Raw genomic sequence first — 19,861 nt, 5'->3', positions numbered from 1 at the left:
CCAGAATTTTTAAGATATCTTTGCCCCTGGAGGTCCCAGGTGGGAGATAGTTGTCATGTTTCCTATCACTATTTTACCTTTCTATAGAGATGAAGCATGGCATGCATAGCATCATCATTCTAACGTTATTACGTTGGAGGTGTTAGGGTGGCCATACAGTGATGTGAGTGAATGTGTTATGTTTGTCACTTCACCAGTTATAATTAATCCCATATTTTTAATGTTAGGGTGATATGTTCCCTCTCCGGAAATGTCTTTAGGGATTTGTCAATTTTTCTCTACGACAAACGTCCTTTCATGGCTTTGCCCACGTGGTCTCCAAGCCAATCTTCAGCTATCATTGCGTCCAAGACAAAAGTTGGACTCATCACTGAAGAGGACAGACCTCCCACCAGCCTCCATTGCCATCTCGATCTGCACCATAATAACCTTTCAGAGTGGTGGAGTGAGGTCAGTGATGAGGCACGTTTTGGAAATGTAGTTTCCATCATTTACAGATCTCTATCACGTCTCCGTCCGGTGATTTCCATGATTCCATCGCTTTTCCTTCTTATGGGATTATTATGAGGCACGATAGTGTCAATGCTGACCGGTATCTTATGGCACTTCTTTTTTGACCCTATAGGAGCTCCAGGCCATTCTTTGGGACTGACTATGAGTAAAGGGGATTCTGGAGATCCTGGGGCCCCTGGTGAGCCAGGTAATGTAGGCTACATAGGAACGGAGGGCCCACCAGGACCTCCAGGAGATCAAGGCCCTAAAGGAGCGAGTGGAGCCATGGAAGATGCCAAGGCTCAGCGAAGACCAGCGTTCTCTGCTGTCCAGCAAAAAATTAAAGACAATCGGCTCCTGTTTACCCAGATCATCACCAATGAGGCAAATGTGTATGACGCCAGTACGGGGGCGTTCTCCTGTGCCGAGGCTGGGTACTACTATTTTACCTTCCAGGTGGTCTCGCTGGGGGACCTCTGTCTGCAGATCTGGGTGAAGAAACATGGAGAGGCCGGTAGGAAACTGCTGAGCTTCTGTGACCGCAATGTGCGCAATCAACCACAGGTGAACTCAGGGGGCTCTGTGCTCAATCTAGGCCTTGGGGATCAGGTCTGGATAGAAGCTGATGCCAAATTCCGAAAAATGGCAGGAGCCGATGTCAGCAGCATCTTCAGCGGCTTCCTGCTGTACCCAAGAGATTAGCATAGCGCATAAAATAGAGCCTCCCCGAACTTGGCGGTCCTCCATGATCATAGCTGGTGGCCCTTTGAGACTGGAGGTCCTCTGTGACTTAGGCCAGTTGTCCTCCATGACTTAAGCTGATGGTCCTCAGTGACTGGTGGTCCTCCATAACTTAGGTGGTCCTCAGTGACCGTGGCCAAGTTAACCCTTTGTTAAACTTTCTGCATTTGAGCCCCCCTCAGCTTTGAGCCCTCTCGTTTCTAGATCTATCTTGAGTAGGTGTCCTCAGCTTCTCGCATTCTCTGTTGTTCCTGCAATAAATCGGTATTACACTTCACCTTCTGAGTCCTTCAGTACCTTACACAGACCCTTATTCCCACTTCTACCATGTGTGACTGGAGTATAACACACTGCACCTGTGATATCTCCAACGGCTCCGCAGCGGTCGCTCTCGGGTCACTCCGCAGGGGTCGCTCTCGGGTCACTCCGCAGCGGTCGCTCTCGGGTCACTCCGCAGCGGTCGCTCTCGGGTCACTCCGCAGCGGTCGCTCTCGGGTCACTCCGCAGCGGTCGCTCTCGGGTCACTCCGCAGCGGTCGCTCTCGGGTCACTCCGCAGCGGTCGCTCTCGGGTCACTCCGCAGCGGTCGCTCTCGGGTCACTCCACCAACGCTCCAGCTCTTCTCGGACTCGGTGGTACCATTGGGTGTAGATCCTTAGGCACTGCCGCCGTGTGACCTTCTCCAGGAATGGCCACTTCGGGACTTTGTGATGTGAGGTCGGCTCAGCTCCAAGTCCTAGTAGGTGAATAATGTTATTATGGGGGCAGAGACCCCTCCACACATGTGATAGGGGTGCTGCTCGTGCCCTGACCCAAACCCTCTTTGGCACTACCTGTTCCGCATTCCTCCTTTCGGCCGTCACATACTTAAGAAAGCTCGTTGGATGCCAGCAACGTATTCTGCACCCACTTGGCTCAAAGAAGAAGAAGCCAAAGATTCTAAGAAAGATTTGAGAAAGCTGAAGAAGGGCAAATAGTGGCACTGCGATGTAGGCAGAGAGGCCATGATGGCTGGTAATGTCCATGTCTGCAGGACACCATGCGACTACTGCTGCGAGGCGGTCATGGGCAGATTGTCTGCCAGCTTCTCCATTAAGCTTTCTAGAAGTGACCATTCTTCGTGTTCAGCATTTTCCTCATTTCTCTTACAAGAAACGGAACTTGTGGTTCCAGTCACAGATGGAAAAAGCAGAAGAGAAATTCCAAGTGTCAGCACCAGCAATGGAGGAGGAAAGAGGATGTGACAGGCAGCATTTTCTTCTCAGGCAGAGATTACCGGTCACTGAGGACAGAGCAATCTTCAAAGGTGTCCAGTGCTAGAGGTCAGTGCGTAAATTTTGGGGCATATGGATATGAGGGCTGTCATGTAGCACGCAGAGAATGGGAATAGAGTGACTGCACCTTCTCCAACTGGCTGTACCTCCCTTCTTCCAATAACTGCACCTTTATTCAGTGACTTCACTTTCCTGATGTGACTGCACCTTCCTCCAGCGACCGCACCTTCCTCTTCATCCAGTGACTCCACTTTCCTTCTTTGCTCTCTCTAGTGACTGCACCTTCCTCCAGTGACTGCACCTTCCTCTTCATCCAGTGACTCCACTTTCCTTCTTTGCTCTCTAGTGACTGCACCTTCCTCCAGCGACTGCATCTTCCTCTTCATCCAGTGACTCCACTTTCCTTCTTTGCTCTCTCCAGTGACTGCACCTTCCTCCAGTGACTGCACCTTCCTCCAGTGACTGCACCTTCCTCTTCATCCAGTGACTCCACTTTCCTTCTTTGCTCTCTAGTGACTGCACCTTCCTCCAGTGACTGCACCTTCCTCTTCATCCAGTGACTTCACTTTCCTTCTTTGCTCTTCCTCCAGTGACTGCACTTTCCTTCTTTGCTCTCTAGTGACTGCACCTTCCTCCAGCGACTGCATCTTCCTCTTCATCCAGTTACTCCACTTTCCTTCTTTGCTCTCTCTAGTGACTGCACCTTCCTCCAGTGACCGCACCTTCCTCCAGCGACTGCACCTTCCTCTTCATCCAGTGACTTCACTTTCCTTCTTTGCTCTCTCTAGTGACTGCACCTTCCTCCAGTGACCACACCTTCCTCTTCATCCAGTGACTCCACTTTCCTTCTTTGCTCTCTAGTGACTGCACCTTCCTCCAGCGACTGCATCTTCCTCTTCATCCAGTTACTCCACTTTCCTTCTTTGCTCTCTCTAGTGACTGCACCTTCCTCCAGTGACTGCACCTTCCTCCAGTGACCGCACCTTCCTCTTCATCCAGTGACTCCACTTTCCTTCTTTGCTCTCTAGTGACTGCACCTTCCTCCAGTGACTGCACCTTCCTCTTCATCCAGTGACTCCACTTTCCTTCTTTGCTCTCTAGTGACTGCACCTTCCTCCAGCGACTGCATCTTCCTCTTCATCCAGTGACTCCACTTTCCTTCTTTGCTCTCTCCAGTGACTGCACCTTCCTCCAGTGACTGCACCTTCCTCCAGTGACTGCACCTTCCTCTTCATCCAGTGACTCCACTTTCCTTCTTTGCTCTCTAGTGACTGCACCTTCCTCCAGTGACTGCACCTTCCTCTTCATCCAGTGACTTCACTTTCCTTCTTTGCTCTTCCTCCAGTGACTGCACTTTCCTTCTTTGCTCTCTAGTGACTGCACCTTCCTCCAGCGACTGCATCTTCCTCTTCATCTAGTTACTCCACTTTCCTTCTTTGCTCTCTCTAGTGACTGCACCTTCCTCCAGTGACCGCACCTTCCTCCAGCGACTGCACCTTCCTCTTCATCCAGTGACTTCACTTTCCTTCTTTGCTCTCTCTAGTGACTGCACCTTCCTCCAGTGACCACACCTTCCTCTTCATCCAGTGACTTCACTTTCCTTCTTTGCTCTCTCTAGTGACTGCACCTTCCTCCAGTGACTGCACCTTCCTCCAGTGACTGCACCTTCCTCTTCATCCAGTGACTTCACTTTCCTTCTTTGCTCTTCCTCCAGTGACTGCACTTTCCTTCTTTGCTCTCTAGTGACTGCACCTTCCTCCAGTGACCACACCTTCCTCTTCATCCAGTTACTCCACTTTCCTTCTTTGCTCTCTCTAGTGACTGCACCTTCCTCCAGTGACCGCACCTTCCTCCAGCGACTGCACCTTCCTCTTCATCCAGTGACTTCACTTTCCTTCTTTGCTCTCTCTAGTGACTGCACCTTCCTCCAGTGACCACACCTTCCTCTTCATCCAGTGACTCCACTTTCCTTCTTTGCTCTCTAGTGACTGCACCTTCCTCCAGCGACTGCATCTTCCTCTTCATCCAGTTACTCCACTTTCCTTCTTTGCTCTCTCTAGTGACTGCACCTTCCTCCAGTGACTGCACCTTCCTCCAGTGACCGCACCTTCCTCTTCATCCAGTGACTCCACTTTCCTTCTTTGCTCTCTAGTGACTGCACCTTCCTCCAGTGACTGCACCTTCCTCTTCATCCAGTGACTCCACTTTCCTTCTTTGCTCTCTAGTGACTGCACCTTCCTCCAGCGACTGCATCTTCCTCTTCATCCAGTGACTCCACTTTCCTTCTTTGCTCTCTCCAGTGACTGCACCTTCCTCCAGTGACTGCACCTTCCTCCAGTGACTGCACCTTCCTCTTCATCCAGTGACTCCACTTTCCTTCTTTGCTCTCTAGTGACTGCACCTTCCTCCAGTGACTGCACCTTCCTCTTCATCCAGTGACTTCACTTTCCTTCTTTGCTCTTCCTCCAGTGACTGCACTTTCCTTCTTTGCTCTCTAGTGACTGCACCTTCCTCCAGCGACTGCATCTTCCTCTTCATCCAGTTACTCCACTTTCCTTCTTTGCTCTCTCTAGTGACTGCACCTTCCTCCAGTGATCGCACCTTCCTCCAGCGACTGCACCTTCCTCTTCATCCAGTGACTTCACTTTCCTTCTTTGCTCTCTCTAGTGACTGCACCTTCCTCCAGTGACCACACCTTCCTCTTCATCCAGTGACTTCACTTTCCTTCTTTGCTCTCTCTAGTGACTGCACCTTCCTCCAGTGACTGCACCTTCCTCCAGTGACTGCACCTTCCTCTTCATCCAGTGACTTCACTTTCCTTCTTTGCTCTTCCTCCAGTGACTGCACTTTCCTTCTTTGCTCTCTAGTGACTGCACCTTCCTCCAGTGACCACACCTTCCTCTTCATCCAGTTACTCCACTTTCCTTCTTTGCTCTCTCTAGTGACTGCACCTTCCTCCAGTGACCGCACCTGCCTCCAGCGACTGCACCTTCCTCTTCATCCAGTGACTTCACTTTCCTTCTTTGCTCTCTGTAGTGACTGCACCTTCCTCCAGTGACCGCACCTTCCTCTTCATCCAGTGACTCCACTTTCCTTCTTTGCTCTCTCTAGTGACTGCACCTTCCTCCAGTGACTGCACCTTCCTCCAGTGACTCCACTTTCCTTCTTTGCTCTCTCCAGTGACTGCACCTTCCTCCAGTGACTGCATCTTCCTCTTCATCCAGTGACTCCACTTTCCTTCTTTGCTCTCTCTAGTGACTGCACCTTCCTCCAGTGACTGCACCTTCCTCTTCATCCAGTGACTCCACTTTCCTTCTTTGCTCTCTAGTGACTGCACCTTCCTCCAGTGACTGCACCTTCCTCTTCATCCAGTGACTCCACTTTCCTTCTTTGCTCTCTAGTGACTGCACCTTCCTCCAGTGACTGCACCTTCCTCCAGTGACTGCACCTTCCTCCAGTGACTGCACCTTCCTCTTCATCCAGTGACTCCACTTTCCTTCTTTGCTCTCTAGTGACTGCACCTTCCTCCAGTGACTGCACCTTCCTCTTCATCCAGTGACTCCACTTTCCTTCTTTGCTCTCTCTAGTGACTGCACCTTCCTCCAGTGACTGCACCTTCCTCTTCATCCAGTGACTCCACTTTCCTTCTTTGCTCTCTAGTGACTGCACCTTCCTCCAGCGACTGCATCTTCCTCTTCATCCAGTGACTCCACTTTCCTTCTTTGCTCTCTCTAGTGACTGCACCTTCCTCCAGTGACTGCACCTTCCTCTTCATCCAGTGACTCCACTTTCCTTCTTTGCTCTCTAGTGACTGCACCTTCCTCCAGTGACTGCACCTTCCTCCAGTGACTGCACCTTCCTCTTCATCCAGTGACTTCACTTTCCTTCTTTGCTCTTCCTCCAGTGACTGCACTTTCCTTCTTTGCTCTCTAGTGACTGCACCTTCCTCCAGCGACTGCATCTTCCTCTTCATCCAGTTACTCCACTTTCCTTCTTTGCTCTCTCTAGTGACTGCACCTTCCTCCAGTGACCGCACCTTCCTCCAGCGACTGCACCTTCCTCTTCATCCAGTGACTTCACTTTCCTTCTTTGCTCTCTCTAGTGACTGCACCTTCCTCCAGTGACGGCACCTTCCTCTTCATCCAGTGACTCTACTTTCCTTCTTTGCTCTCTCTAGTGACTGCACCTTCCTCTTCATCCAGTGACTCCACTTTCTTTCTTTCCTCTCTCTAGTGACTGCACCTTCCTCCAGTGACCGGACCTTCCTCCAGCGACTGCACCTTCCTCTTCCTCCAGTGACTCCACTTTCCTTCTTTGCTCTCTCTAGTGACTGCACCTTCCTCCAGTGACTGCACCTTCCTCCAGTGACTCCACTTTCCTTCTTTGCTCTCTCTAGTGACTGCACCTTCCTCCAGTGACTGCACCTTCCTCCAGTGACTGCACCTTCCTCCAGCGACTGCACCTTCCTATTCATCCAGTGACTCCACTTTCCTTCTTTCCTCTCTCTAGTGACTGCACCTTCCTCCAGTGACCGCACCTTCCTCTTCATCCATTGACTCCACCTTCCTTCTTTGCTCTCTCTAGTGACTGCACCTTCCTCCAGTGACCGCACCTTCCTCCAGCGACTGCACCTTCCTCTTCATCCAGTGACTCCACCTTCCTTCTTTGCTCTCTCTAGTGACTGCACTTTCCTCATCAAGTGACTCCACTTTCCTTCTTTGCTCTCTCTAGTGACTGCACCTTCCTCTTCCTCCAGTGACTCCACTTTCCTTCTTTGCTCTCTCTAGTGACTGCACCTTCCTCCAGTGACTGCACTTTCCTTCTTTGCTCTCTCTAGTGACTGCACCTTCCTCTTCATCCAGTGACTCCACTTTCCTTCTTTGCTCTCTCTAGTGACTGCACCTTCCTCTTCATCCAGTGACTCCACCTTCCTTCTTTGCTCTCTAGTGACTGCACCTTCCTCCAGTGACCGCACCTTCCTCCAGCGACTGCACCTTCCTCTTCATCCAGTGACTCCACTTTCCTTCTTTCCTCTCTCTAGTGACTGCACCTTCCTCCAGTGACCGCACCTTCCTCTTCATCCATTGACTCCACCTTCCTTCTTTGCTCTCTCTAGTGACTGCACCTTCCTCCAGTGACCGCACCTTCCTCCAGTGACTGCACCTTCCTCTTCATCCAGTGACTTCACTTTCCTTCTTTGCTCTTCCTCCAGTGACTGCACTTTCCTTCTTTGCTCTCTAGTGACTGCACCTTCCTCCAGTGACCACACCTTCCTCTTCATCCAGTTACTCCACTTTCCTTCTTTGCTCTCTCTAGTGACTGCACCTTCCTCCAGTGACCGCACCTGCCTCCAGCGACTGCACCTTCCTCTTCATCCAGTGACTTCACTTTCCTTCTTTGCTCTCTCTAGTGACTGCACCTTCCTCCAGTGACTGCACTTTCCTTCTTTGCTCTCTAGTGACTGCACCTTCCTCCAGTGACTGCACTTTCCTTCTTTGCTCTCTAGTGACTGCACCTTCCTCTTCATCCAGTGACTCCACCTTCCTTCTTTGCTCTCTCTAGTGACTGCACCTTCCTCCAGTGACCGCACCTTCCTCTTCATCCAGTGACTCCACTTTCCTTCTTTGCTCTCTAGTGACTGCACCTTCCTCTTCATCCAGTGACTCCACTTTCCTTCTTTGCTCTCTAGTGACTGCACCTTCCTCTTCATCCAGTGACTCCACTTTCCTTCTTTGCTCTCTCCAGTGACTGCACCTTCCTCCAGTGACTGCACCTTCCTCCAGTGACTCCACTTTCCTTCTTTGCTCTCTCTAGTGACTGCACCTTCCTCCAGTGACTGCACCTTCCTCCAGTGACTGCATCTTCCTCTTCATCCAGTGACTCCACTTTCCTTCTTTGCTCTCTCTAGTGACTGCACCTTCCTCCAGTGACTGCACTTTCCTTCTTTGCTCTCTAGTGACTGCACCTTCCTCCAGTGACTGCACTTTCCTTCTTTGCTCTCTAGTGACTGCACCTTCCTCTTCATCCAGTGACTCCACCTTCCTTCTTTGCTCTCTCTAGTGACTGCACCTTCCTCCAGTGACCGCACCTTCCTCTTCATCCAGTGACTCCACTTTCCTTCTTTGCTCTCTAGTGACTGCACCTTCCTCTTCATCCAGTGACTCCACTTTCCTTCTTTGCTCTCTCTAGTGACTGCACCTTCCTCTTCATCCAGTGACTCCACTTTCCTTCTTTGCTCTCTCCAGTGACTGCACCTTCCTCCAGTGACTGCACCTTCCTCCAGTGACTCCACTTTCCTTCTTTGCTCTCTCTAGTGACTGCACCTTCCTCCAGTGACTGCACCTTCCTCCAGTGACTGCATCTTCCTCTTCCTCCAGTGACTCCACTTTCCTTCTTTGCTCTCTCCAGTGACTGCACCTTCCTCCAGTGACTGCACCTTCCTCCAGTGACTGCACCTTCCTCCAGTGACTGCACCTTCCTCCAGTGACCGCACCTTCCTCCAGTGACTGCATCTTCCTCTTCCTCCAGTGACTCCACTTTCCTTCTTTGCTCTCTCCAGTGACTGCACCTTCCTCCAGTGACTGCACCTTCCTCCAGTGACTGCACCTTCCTCCAGTGACTGCACCTTCCTCCAGTGACCGCACCTTCCTCCAGTGACTGCACCTTCCTCTTCATCCAGTGACTCCAGTTTCCTTCTTTGCTCTTCCTCCAGTGACTGCACCTTCCTCCAGTGACTGCACCTTCCTCCAGTGACCGCACCTTCCTCCAGTGACTGCACCTTCCTCTTCATCCAGTGACTCCACTTTCCTTCTTTGCTCTTCCTCCAGTGACCGCGCCGTTCTCCTATGATGGAGTAAAAGTATTGGTTCCGCCATTTTCCCTGTGAGAGTCTCATTGTCTATTCTTGTAGAGAACATCAATTATGTTGCTTGAAACTGGTGTCCTTGTCCTGATGCTGTTCACATGGGTGGAGAGTTCAGACTCTCCATGCTTCGCAGCGATGCCAGGTATGCCAGGAATACCAGGAATCCCAGGCAGAGATGGACGAGATGGGCAGAAAGGAGCAATAGGAGAGAAAGGTAAATTACTTTCCCAGCTGATAATTCTTTAATATTCCACTTAAATCTCATCTGGTGTCAAGGGCTGTGTGTGCCATCTACTGAGAAGATGTCCTTTCAGATTCACAGTCAATAGAAAGAAAAAGGTCTCAACTCCCTGTGACTAAATCATTGTGGACTAGCTGTGGGTTACAGACCCTTGTCCTCTCCTGGTCCTCCTCCTTTGTTTACAGGTCACTATCCTCTGTTTGGTCTTCTCTCCTTTACAGGTTACTATCATCATCTGGTTCTTCTCCTTGGTTTACAAGGAATTGTCCTCTCCTGGTTCTCCAGTTGTCTTCCTTGACTTACAGATCCGTGTTTAGTTCTCCTCTCCTTTGGCTTACAGTTAACATTGTCCTCAACTGGTTTTAATCCATTGTTTTCAGGTCACTGTCCTCTCCTGTTTCTTCTCCCCTTGGTTTGTCTTTTTCTGTTTCAACTCCATGGTTTTCTGGTCACTGTCCTCTTGTCGTTCTACTCCCCTTGGTTTTCTGGTCACTGTCCTCTTGTCGTTCTACTCCCCTTGGTTTTCTGGTCACTGTCCTCTTCTGGTTCTCCTCCTTAGTTAACAGATCACTGTCCATTCCTGGTTCTCCGCTCCTTTGGCTTACAGTTCACGCTGCCCTTGGTTGACTTTCCTCCAATGTTTCCAGGTCAATGTCCTCTTTTTGATCTTTTCTCCTTGGTTTTCAAATCACTGTCCTCTCATGGTTCTCTACCTCTTTAACTTATAGGACACAGTCCTTTCCTCCTCCTTGTTTCATATGTCAGTGTTCTTCTTGGTTCAGTGCTCCAAGAGCTATTTTTTCTCGACTCCATTCCTAGGTTTCTATTAGTAATTTGTTTCTTGTCATCTCTTCGATGCTTATGCTTTTGCTCTGGTATTATTGGAGTCATGTCACGTTTCTTACTCTGGTGTCCTCTTGTCATCACACAGGTATTCCAGCCAGCTCTCACATGTTAAATCTTAAAGGTGAAAAAGGGACAAAGGGGCTTCCAGGTCCAATGGGAAAAAATGGACCAAAGGGACCACCTGGCCCTCCTGGGGACAAAGGTGAGCAAGGCCCCCATGGGGACAAAGGAATTTCGGGTAACCACAAGCAACAATATCAATCAGCTTTCACAATGGCGAGAGCAACAGAAATACACCCTGCAAAGAACACCCCCATCATATTCAACAGAGTCATCACCAATGACCACCAGGACTATAATGCCACTTCAGGATCTTTTGTGTGCCGGATCCCTGGACTGTATTACTTTGTGTATCATGCTTCACATTCCTCCAACCTTTGTGTCTCTCTATACGCAGCCAATGTCCGAAAGGTCAGCTTCTGTGACCACATGTCCAACTCCCAGCAGGTCACATCAGGGGGGGTGCTGGTCCAGCTGAAGAGGAGCCAAGAGGTGTGGTTGTCTGTCAATGACTACAACGGTATGATAGGAATCGAGGATAACGACAGCGTGTTCTCAGGGTTCCTTGTATTTCCAGATTAGAACTCCAACTCCAACTCCAACTCCAACTCCAACTCCAACTCCAACTCCAACTCCAACTCCAACTCCAACTCCAACTCCAACTCCAACTCCAACTCCAACTCCAACTCCAACTCCTTACCTGGGCCGGAGATTAAATCTGGCTTTACACAAGGGATTACCATGTGCGTTCAGCCATCTGTAATTTCCATGACAAGAATCTGTCGGTAAGATCGTCCCTCCAGAGCTGTCTATGTGGACATGGAGGTCATAGGAAGCTGAAGTAAATGATACATTGATATCTGCAATCAGATTTCTTAATCCAGAGAAATCCACATTTTCTTAATATGTAAATGAGCTATTAAGATCTATGGGCGGGATATAGATCTCCCTGACACTCCACCTCCAGAGCTTATTGTAAATTACAGGGGGTGTTACCAGTGTGAGACATGTAATGACTGACAGTCCTCTCTCATAACCACACACAGCTCTGCCGTGAGATCAGGAGAGCATAGAGCGGCCATCGCTCATCACACCGGAAACACCTTATGTCATTTACAATACACTCTGGAGGCGGAGTCTTGTGGAGAGCTATGCCCCAACCATAGATCTTAAATCCACATTTTTTTAAATATGTAAATAAGTTGTTATCTGGAATAAGACATCAGATTGCAGATATCAAGGTATTAAAGTATTCAGCTACCTATGACCAGCGTGTTCATATATACGGCTCAAGATGGACAATCCTCCTGACAAATGTTCTTTAAACATGTAGACCGCAATCAGCCAATCATACATGTTTATGAAGTTGTGGAAGAACCTGATCTTTTTGACCTATCTAAATGGCTCTGTCCTTTTTCCTCCTCCTGTCCTCTGTCTTCCTTCCTCCTCCACAAGACCTGTGTTCTTTATCTCCTAATGCAGACCTCTGTCCTTTTCCTCCCCCTCTCTGTCTTCTTCCTCCTCCTGTCCTTTCTGTCCTCCTTCCCCCTTCTCCATACCTCTGTCCTCTTCCTCCTGCTCCAGACATCTTTGTCCTCCTCCTCCTTCTGTCCTCATTCCCCCTTCGCCAGACCTCTCAGTCCTTTAACTCCTTCTCCAGACAGCTTTAGTCCTTTTCTTCCTCCTCCTGTCCTTTTTGTCCACCTTCCACTTGCTGTCCTCCTTCCACCTCCTCCAGACCACTCTGTCCTTTTCTTCCTCCTCCAGGCCTCTGTTCATTTCCTCATCATCATCATCATCCTGTCCTCCTTTCCACTTCTCCAGACCTCCCTGTCCTCTTACTCCTCCTCCAGACAAATTTGTCCTTTTTCTCCTCCTGTCCTCATTCTCCTGTCCTCTCTGCCCTCTTCTTCCTCCTCTCCTTTGTCCTTTTCCTCCTCCTGTCCTCTCTGCCCTCCTCTTCTTCCTCCTCCTCCTGTCTTCTCTGCCCTCTTTGTCCTTTTCCTCCTCCTGTCCTCTTCCTCCTCCTCCTCCTCCTCTCTTCTTTGTATTTTTCCTCCTCCTGTCCTCTCTGCCCTCCTCTTCTTCCTCCTCCTCCTGTCCTCTCTGCCCTCTTTGTCCTTTTCCTCCTCCTGTCCTCTTCCTCCTCCTCCTCCTCCTCTCTTCTTTGTCCTTTTCCTCCTCCTGTCCTCTCTGCCCTCTTCCTCTTCTTCTTCTTCCTCCTCCTCCTGTCCTCTCTGCCCTCTTTGTCCTTTTCCTCCTCCTGTCCTCTTCCTCCTCCTCCTCTCTTCTTTGTCCTTTTCCTCCTCCTGTCCTCTCTGCCCTCTTCCTCTTCTTCTTCTTCCTCCTCCTCCTGTCCTCTCTGCCCTCTTTGTCCTCCTTCTCCTGTCCTCTCTATCTTCTTTGTCCTCCTCCTCTTCTTCTTCCTCCTCCTGTCCTTTGTCCTTTTCCTCCTCCTGTCTTCTCTGCCCTCCTCTTCTTTCTCCTCCTGTCCTCTCTACCCTCTTTGTACTCCTTCTCCTGTCCTCTCTATCTTCTTTGTCCTTTTTCTCCTCCTCCCGTACCATCTGTTCTCGTTCCTCCTCCTCCAGACTCCTCAACTCCCCCCTTTCTGGTATGGCAATGCTACCAGCCATGTTACCTGGACTCAGCATAGTGTTTGCAGCTTTTTTTCTTGCTGTAGATTGTAACCTCCTCTGCACAACTCTCATGCGGAGTCCTGCTCACTTATTCACTGATTGGCTTCATCTTTTCTGGCTCCTGATTGTACAATTTTATCATAATTAAAACATCAATTCGCACAATTTACGAGGGACCGTTCCTCTCAGACTCATCTGATCAGTTTTTATGAGGAGGCAAGTTCTGGACTGGACCAAGGAAATGCAGTGGATGTTGTGTATATGGACTTTTCAAAAGCTTTTGATCCGGTTCCACACAAAAGGTTGATACATAAAATGAGAACAATGGGGACAGGGGAAAATATATGTATGTGGGTTAAGAACTGGCTCAGTGATAGGAAACAAAGGGTGGTTATTAATGGAAAACACTCAGACTGGGTCTCAGGTAACAGTGGGGTACCACAGGGGTCAGTATTGGGGTACCACAGGGGTCAGTATTGGGGTACCACAGGGGTCAGTATTGGGCCCCCTTCTTTTTAACATATTTATTAATGACCTTGTAGGGGGCATACAGAGTAATATTTCAGTATCCGCAGATGACACTAAACTCTGCAGGGTAATCAATACAGAGGAGGACAATTTTATATTACAGGAGGATCTATGTAAACTAGAAGCTTGGGCTGATAAATGGCAAATGAGCTTTAATGGGGATAAATGTAAGGTAATGCACTTGGGCAGAGGAAATAAAATGTATAATTATATGCTTAATTGTAAAACACTGGGCAAAACTGTAACTGAAAAAGACCTGGGTGTATTGGTGGACGACAAGCTCACGTATAGTGGCCAGTGTCAGGCAGCTGCTGCAAAGGCAAATAAAATAATGGGATGCATTAAAAGAGGCATAGATGCTCATGAGGAGAAGATAATTTTACCTCTGTACAAGTCATTAGTGCGACCACACTTAGAATACTGTGTACAGTTCTGGTCTCCGGTGTATAAGAAAGACATAGCTGAACTAGAGCGGGTGCAGAGAAGAGCGACCAAGGTTATTAGAGGACTGGGGGGTCTGCAATACCAAGACAGGTTATTAGAGGACTGGGGGGGTCTGCAATACCAAGACAGGTTATTAGAGGACTGGGGGGCCTGCAATACCAAGACAGGTTATTAGAGGACTGGGGGGTCTGCAATACCAAGACAGGTTATTAGAGGACTGGGGGGTCTGCTATACCAAGACAGGTTATTAGAGGACTGGGGGGTCTGCAATACCAAGACAGGTTATTAGAGGACTGGGGGGTCTGCAATACCAAGACAGGTTATTAGAGGACTGGGGGGTCTGCAATACCAAGACAGGTTATTAGAGGACTGGGGGGTCTGCAATACCAAGACAGGTTATTAGAGGACTGGGGGGTCTGCTATACCAAGACAGGTTATTAGAGGACTGGGGGGTCTGCAATACCAAGACAGGTTATTAGAGGACTGGGGGGTCTGCAATACCAAGACAGGTTATTAGAGGACTGGGGGGTCTGCAATACCAAGACAGGTTATTAGAGGACTGGGGGGTCTGCTATACCAAGACAGGTTATTAGAGGACTGGGGGGCCTGCAATACCAAGACAGGTTATTAGAGGACTGGGGGGTCTGCTATACCAAGACAGGTTATTAGAGGACTGGGGGGCCTGCAATACCAAGACAGGTTATTAGAGGACTGGGGGGCCTGCAATACCAAGACAGGTTATTAGAGGACTGGGGGGTCTGCAATACCCAGACAGGTTATTAGAGGACTGGGGGGTCTGCAATACCCAGACAGGTTATTAGAGGACTGGGGGGTCTGCAATACCAAGACAGGTTATTAGAGGACTGGGGGGTCTGCAATACCAAGACAGGTTATTAGAGGACTGGGGGGTCTGCAATACCAAGACAGGTTATTAGAGGACTGGGGGGTCTGCTATACCAAGACAGGTTATTAGAGGACTGGGGGGCCTGCAATACCAAGACAGGTTATTAGAGGACTGGGGGTCTGCAATACCCAGACAGGTTATTAGAGGACTGGGGGGTCTGCAATACCAAGACAGGTTATTAGAGGACTGGGGGGTCTGCAATACCAAGACAGGTTATTAGAGGACTGGGGGGCCTGCAATACCAAGACAGGTTATTAGAGGACTGGGGGGTCTGCAATACCCAGACAGGTTATTAGAGGACTGGGGGGTCTGCAATACCCAGACAGGTTATTAGAGGACTGGGGGGTCTGCAATACCCAGACAGGTTATTAGAGGACTGGGGGGTCTGCAATACCCAGACAGGTTATTAGAGGACTGGGGGATCTGCAATACCCAGACAGGTTATTAGAGGACTGGGGGGTCTGCAATACCCAGACAGGTTATTAGAGGACTGGGGGGTCTGCAATACCCAGACAGGTTATTAGAGGACTGGGGGGTCTGCAATACCCAGACAGGTTATTAGAGGATTGGGGGGTCTGCAATACCCAGACAGGTTATTAGAGGACTGGGGGGTCTGCAATACCCAGACAGGTTATTAGAGGACTGGGGGGTCTGCAATACCAAGACAGGTTATTAGAGGACTGGGGGGGTCCGCAATACCAAGACAGGTTATTAGAGGACTGGGGGGTCTGCAATACCCAGACAGGTTATTAGAGGACTGGGGGGTCTGCAATACCCAGACAGGTTATTAGAGGACTGGGGGGGTCCGCAATACCAAGACAGGTTATTAGAGGACTGGGGGGTCTGCAATACCCAGACAGGTTATTAGAGGACTGGCGGGTCTGCAATACCAAGACAGGTTATTAGAGGACTGGGGGGTCTGCAATACCCAGACAGGTTATTAGAGGACTGGGGGGTCTGCAATACCCAGACAGGTTATTAGAGGACTGGGGGGTCTGCAATACCCAGACAGGTTATTAGAGGACTGGGGGGTCTGCAATACCCAGACAGGTTATTAGAGGACTGGGGGGTCTGCAATACCAAGACAGGGTATTAGAGGACTGGGGGGTCTGCAATACCCAGACAGGTTATTAGAGGACTGGGGGGTCTGCAATACCCAGACAGGTTATTAGAGGACTGGCGGGTCTGCAATACCAAGACAGGTTATTAGAGGACTGGGGGGTCTGCAATACCAAGACAGGGTATTAGAGGACTGGGGGGTCTGCAATACCCAGACAGGTTATTAGAGGACTGGGGGGTCTGCAATACCCAGACAGGTTATTAGAGGACTGGGGGGTCTGCAATACCCAGACAGGTTATTAGAGGACTGGGGGGTCTGCAATACCCAGACAGGGTATTAGAGGACTGGGGGGTCTGCAATACCCAGACAGGTTATTAGAGGACTGGGGGGTCTGCAATACCAAGACAGGTTATTAGAGGACTGGGGGGTCTGCAATACCAAGACAGGTTATTAGAGGACTGGGGGGTCTGCAATACCAAGACAGGTTATTAGAGGACTGGGGGGTCTGCAATACCAAGACAGGTTATTAGAGGACTGGGGGGTCTGCAATACCCAGACAGGTTATTAGAGGACTGGGGGGTCTGCAATACCAAGACAGGTTATATATACTAGATTCCTCAATAGGGCGTTGATCCAGGGAACTAGTCTGATTGTCGTATGGAGTCGGTAAGTAATTTTTTCCCCCAATGTGGAGCTTAGTGTTTGCCCTATGGGGGTCTCCTTCCTCTGGATCAACATGTTCGGCTATGGGGGGAACTAGATGGACTTAGTTTTTAAGGTTAAAGGAAGACTATGTTAGTATGTAATATAAGGCTACATTCCCACAGTGATTATATAATAATAGAAGAGGCGACTCCATTATATGGAATAGAGACTCTCTACAAGATGGAGACACCGAGGAGACGACCATGAGGACCCCGAAAGATCAACCAGACCCCAAAAACGACCATTACATTACTGGAAGATCCAGCTTAGAATTACACATGATGAGATTAGATACACGGCTCAGCAGTCAGTATCATACAGGAGAGGATTAGATACACGGCTCAGCAGACAGTATCACACAGGATAGGATTAGATACACGGCTCAGCAGACAGTATCACACAGGAGAGGATTAGATACACGGCTCAGCAGACAGTATCACACAGGAGAGGATTAGATACACGGCTCAGCAGACAGTATCACACAGGATAGGATTAGATACACGGCTCAGCAGACGGTATCACACAGGAGAGGATTAGATACACGACTCAGCAGACGGTATCACACAGGATAGGATTAGATACATGGCTCAGCAGACGGTATCACACAGGAGAGGATTAGATACACGACTCAGCAGACGGTATCACACAGGATAGGATCAGATACACGGCTCAGCAGACAGTATCATACAGGAGAGGATTAGATACACGGCTCAGCAGACAGTATCACACAGGAGAGGATTAGATACACGGCTCAGCAGACAGTATCATACAGGAGAGGATTAGATACACGGCTCAGCAGACAGTATCACACAGGAGAGGATTAGATACACGGCTCAGCAGACAGTATCACACAAGAGAGGATTAGATACACAGCTCAGCAGACGGTATCACACAGGAGAGGATTAGATACACGGCTCAGCAGACAGTATCACACAGGAGAGGATTAGATACACGGCTCAGCAGACAGTATCACACAGGAGAGGATTAGATACACGGCTCAGCAGACAGTATCACACAAGAGAGGATTAGATACACGGCTCAGCAGACGGAATCACACAGGAGAGGATTAGATACACGGCTCAGCAGACAGTATCACACAGGAGAGGATTAGATACACGGCTCAGCAGACAGTATCACACAGGATAGGATTAGATACACGGCTCAGCAGACAGTATCACACAGGATAGGATTAGATACACGGCTCAGCAGACAGTATCACACAGGATGGGATTAGATACACGGCTCAGCAGACGGTATCACACAGGAGAGGATTAGATACACGGCTCAGCAGACAGTATCACACAGGAGAGGATTAGATACACGGCTCAGCAGACAGTATCACACAGGAGAGGATTAGATACACGGCTCAGCAGTCAGTATCACACAGGAGAGGATTAGATACACGGCTCAGCAGACGGTATCACACAGGAGAGGATTAGATACACGGCTCAGCAGACGGTATCACACAGGAGAGGATTAGATACACGCTCAGCAGACAGTATCACACAGGATAGGATTAGATACACGGCTCAGCAGACAGTATCACACAGGATAGGATTAGATACACGGCTCAGCAGACAGTATCACACAGGATAGGATTAGATACACGGCTCAGCAGAGAGTATCACACAGGATAGGATTAGATACACGGCTCAGCAGACAGTATCACACAGGATAGGATTAGATACACGGCTCAGCAGACAGTATCACACAGGAGAGGATTAGATACACGGCTCAGCAGACAGTATCACACAGGAGAGGATTAGATACAGGGCTCAGCAGACAGTATCACACAGGAGAGGATTAGATACACGGCTCAGCAGACAGTATCACACAGGATAGGATTAGATACACGGCTCAGCAGACAGTATCACACAGGAGAGGATTAGATACACGGCTCAGCAGACAGTATCACACAGGAGAGGATTAGATACAGGGCTCAGCAGACAGTATCACACAGGAGAGGATTAGATACACGGCTCAGCAGTCAGTATCACACAGGATAGGATTAGATACACGGCTCAGCAGACAGTATCACACAGGAGAGGATTAGATACACGGCTCAGCAGTCAGTATCACAGGAGAGGATTAGATACACGGCTCAGCAGACAGTATCACACAGGATGGGATTAGATACACGGCTCAGCAGACAGTATCACACAGGATGGGATTAGATACACGGCTCAGCAGACAGTATCACACAGGATAGGATTAGATACACGGCTCAGCAGACAGTATCACAGGAGAGGATTAGATACACGGCTCAGCAGACAGTATCACACAGGAGAGGATTAGATACACGGCTCAGCAGACAGTATCACACAGGAGAGGATTAGATACACGGCTCAGCAGACGGTATCACACAGGAGAGGATTAGATACACGGCTCAGCAGACGGTATCACACAGGAGAGGATTAGATACACGGCTCAGCAGACGGTATCACACAGGAGAGGATTAGATACACGGCTCAGCAGACAGTATCACACAGGAGAGGATTAGATACACGGCTCAGCAGACAGTATCACACAGGAGAGGATTAGATACACGGCTCAGCAGACAGTATCACACAGGAGAGGATTAGATACACGGCTCAGCAGACAGTATCACACAGGATAGGATTAGATACACGGCTCAGCAGAGAGTATCACACAGGAGAGGATTAGATACACGGCTCAGCAGACAGTATCACACAGGATAGGATTAGATACACGGCTCAGCAGTCAGTATCACACAGGATAGGATTAGATACACGGCTCAGCAGACAGTATCACACAGGAGAGGGTTAGATACACGGCTCAGCAGACAGTATCACACAGGAGAGGATTAGATACACGGCTCAGCAGACAGTATCACACAGGAGAGGATTAGATACACGGCTCAGCAGTCAGTATCACACAGGAGAGGATTAGATACACGGCTCAGCAGACGGTATCACACAGGAGAGGATTAGATACACGGCTCAGCAGAGAGTATCACACAGGAGAGGATTAGATACACGGCTCAGCAGACAGTATCACACAGGATAGGATTAGATACACGGCTCAGCAGAGAGTATCACACAG

At 49.4% G+C, this 19,861-nt stretch overlaps 2 protein-coding genes across 2 annotated transcripts; both read left to right on the top strand.

The window, feature by feature from the left end:
• Positions 1-630: 630 nt before the first annotated feature.
• Positions 631-1,510, top strand: LOC141247745 (complement C1q subcomponent subunit A-like). The gene has a single exon (XM_073669261.1). It carries the CDS (start codon positions 655-657, stop codon positions 1,192-1,194), a length of 540 nt encoding a protein of 179 aa, XP_073525362.1. The 5' UTR covers positions 631-654; the 3' UTR covers positions 1,195-1,510.
• A 586-nt stretch (positions 1,511-2,096) lies between these two features.
• Positions 2,097-13,322, top strand: LOC141247744 (complement C1q subcomponent subunit C-like). The gene is made up of 3 exons (XM_073669260.1): positions 2,097-2,554; positions 9,417-9,585; positions 10,544-13,322. Exons 2-3 carry the CDS (start codon positions 9,429-9,431, stop codon positions 11,098-11,100), a joined length of 714 nt encoding a protein of 237 aa, XP_073525361.1. The 5' UTR covers positions 2,097-2,554; positions 9,417-9,428; the 3' UTR covers positions 11,101-13,322.
• The last annotated feature ends 6,539 nt before the right edge of the window (positions 13,323-19,861 follow it).

The sequence above is a fragment of the Phyllobates terribilis genome, unplaced genomic scaffold, assembly GCF_046119375.1.
Source record: "Phyllobates terribilis strain yellow unplaced genomic scaffold, ASM4611937v1 Scaffold_3238__1_contigs__length_85145, whole genome shotgun sequence".
Classification (NCBI taxonomy): domain Eukaryota; kingdom Metazoa; phylum Chordata; class Amphibia; order Anura; family Dendrobatidae; genus Phyllobates; species Phyllobates terribilis.
The sequence above is the reverse complement of the archived record's forward strand: the minus strand, read 5'-3'. Positions and strand labels throughout refer to the sequence as shown.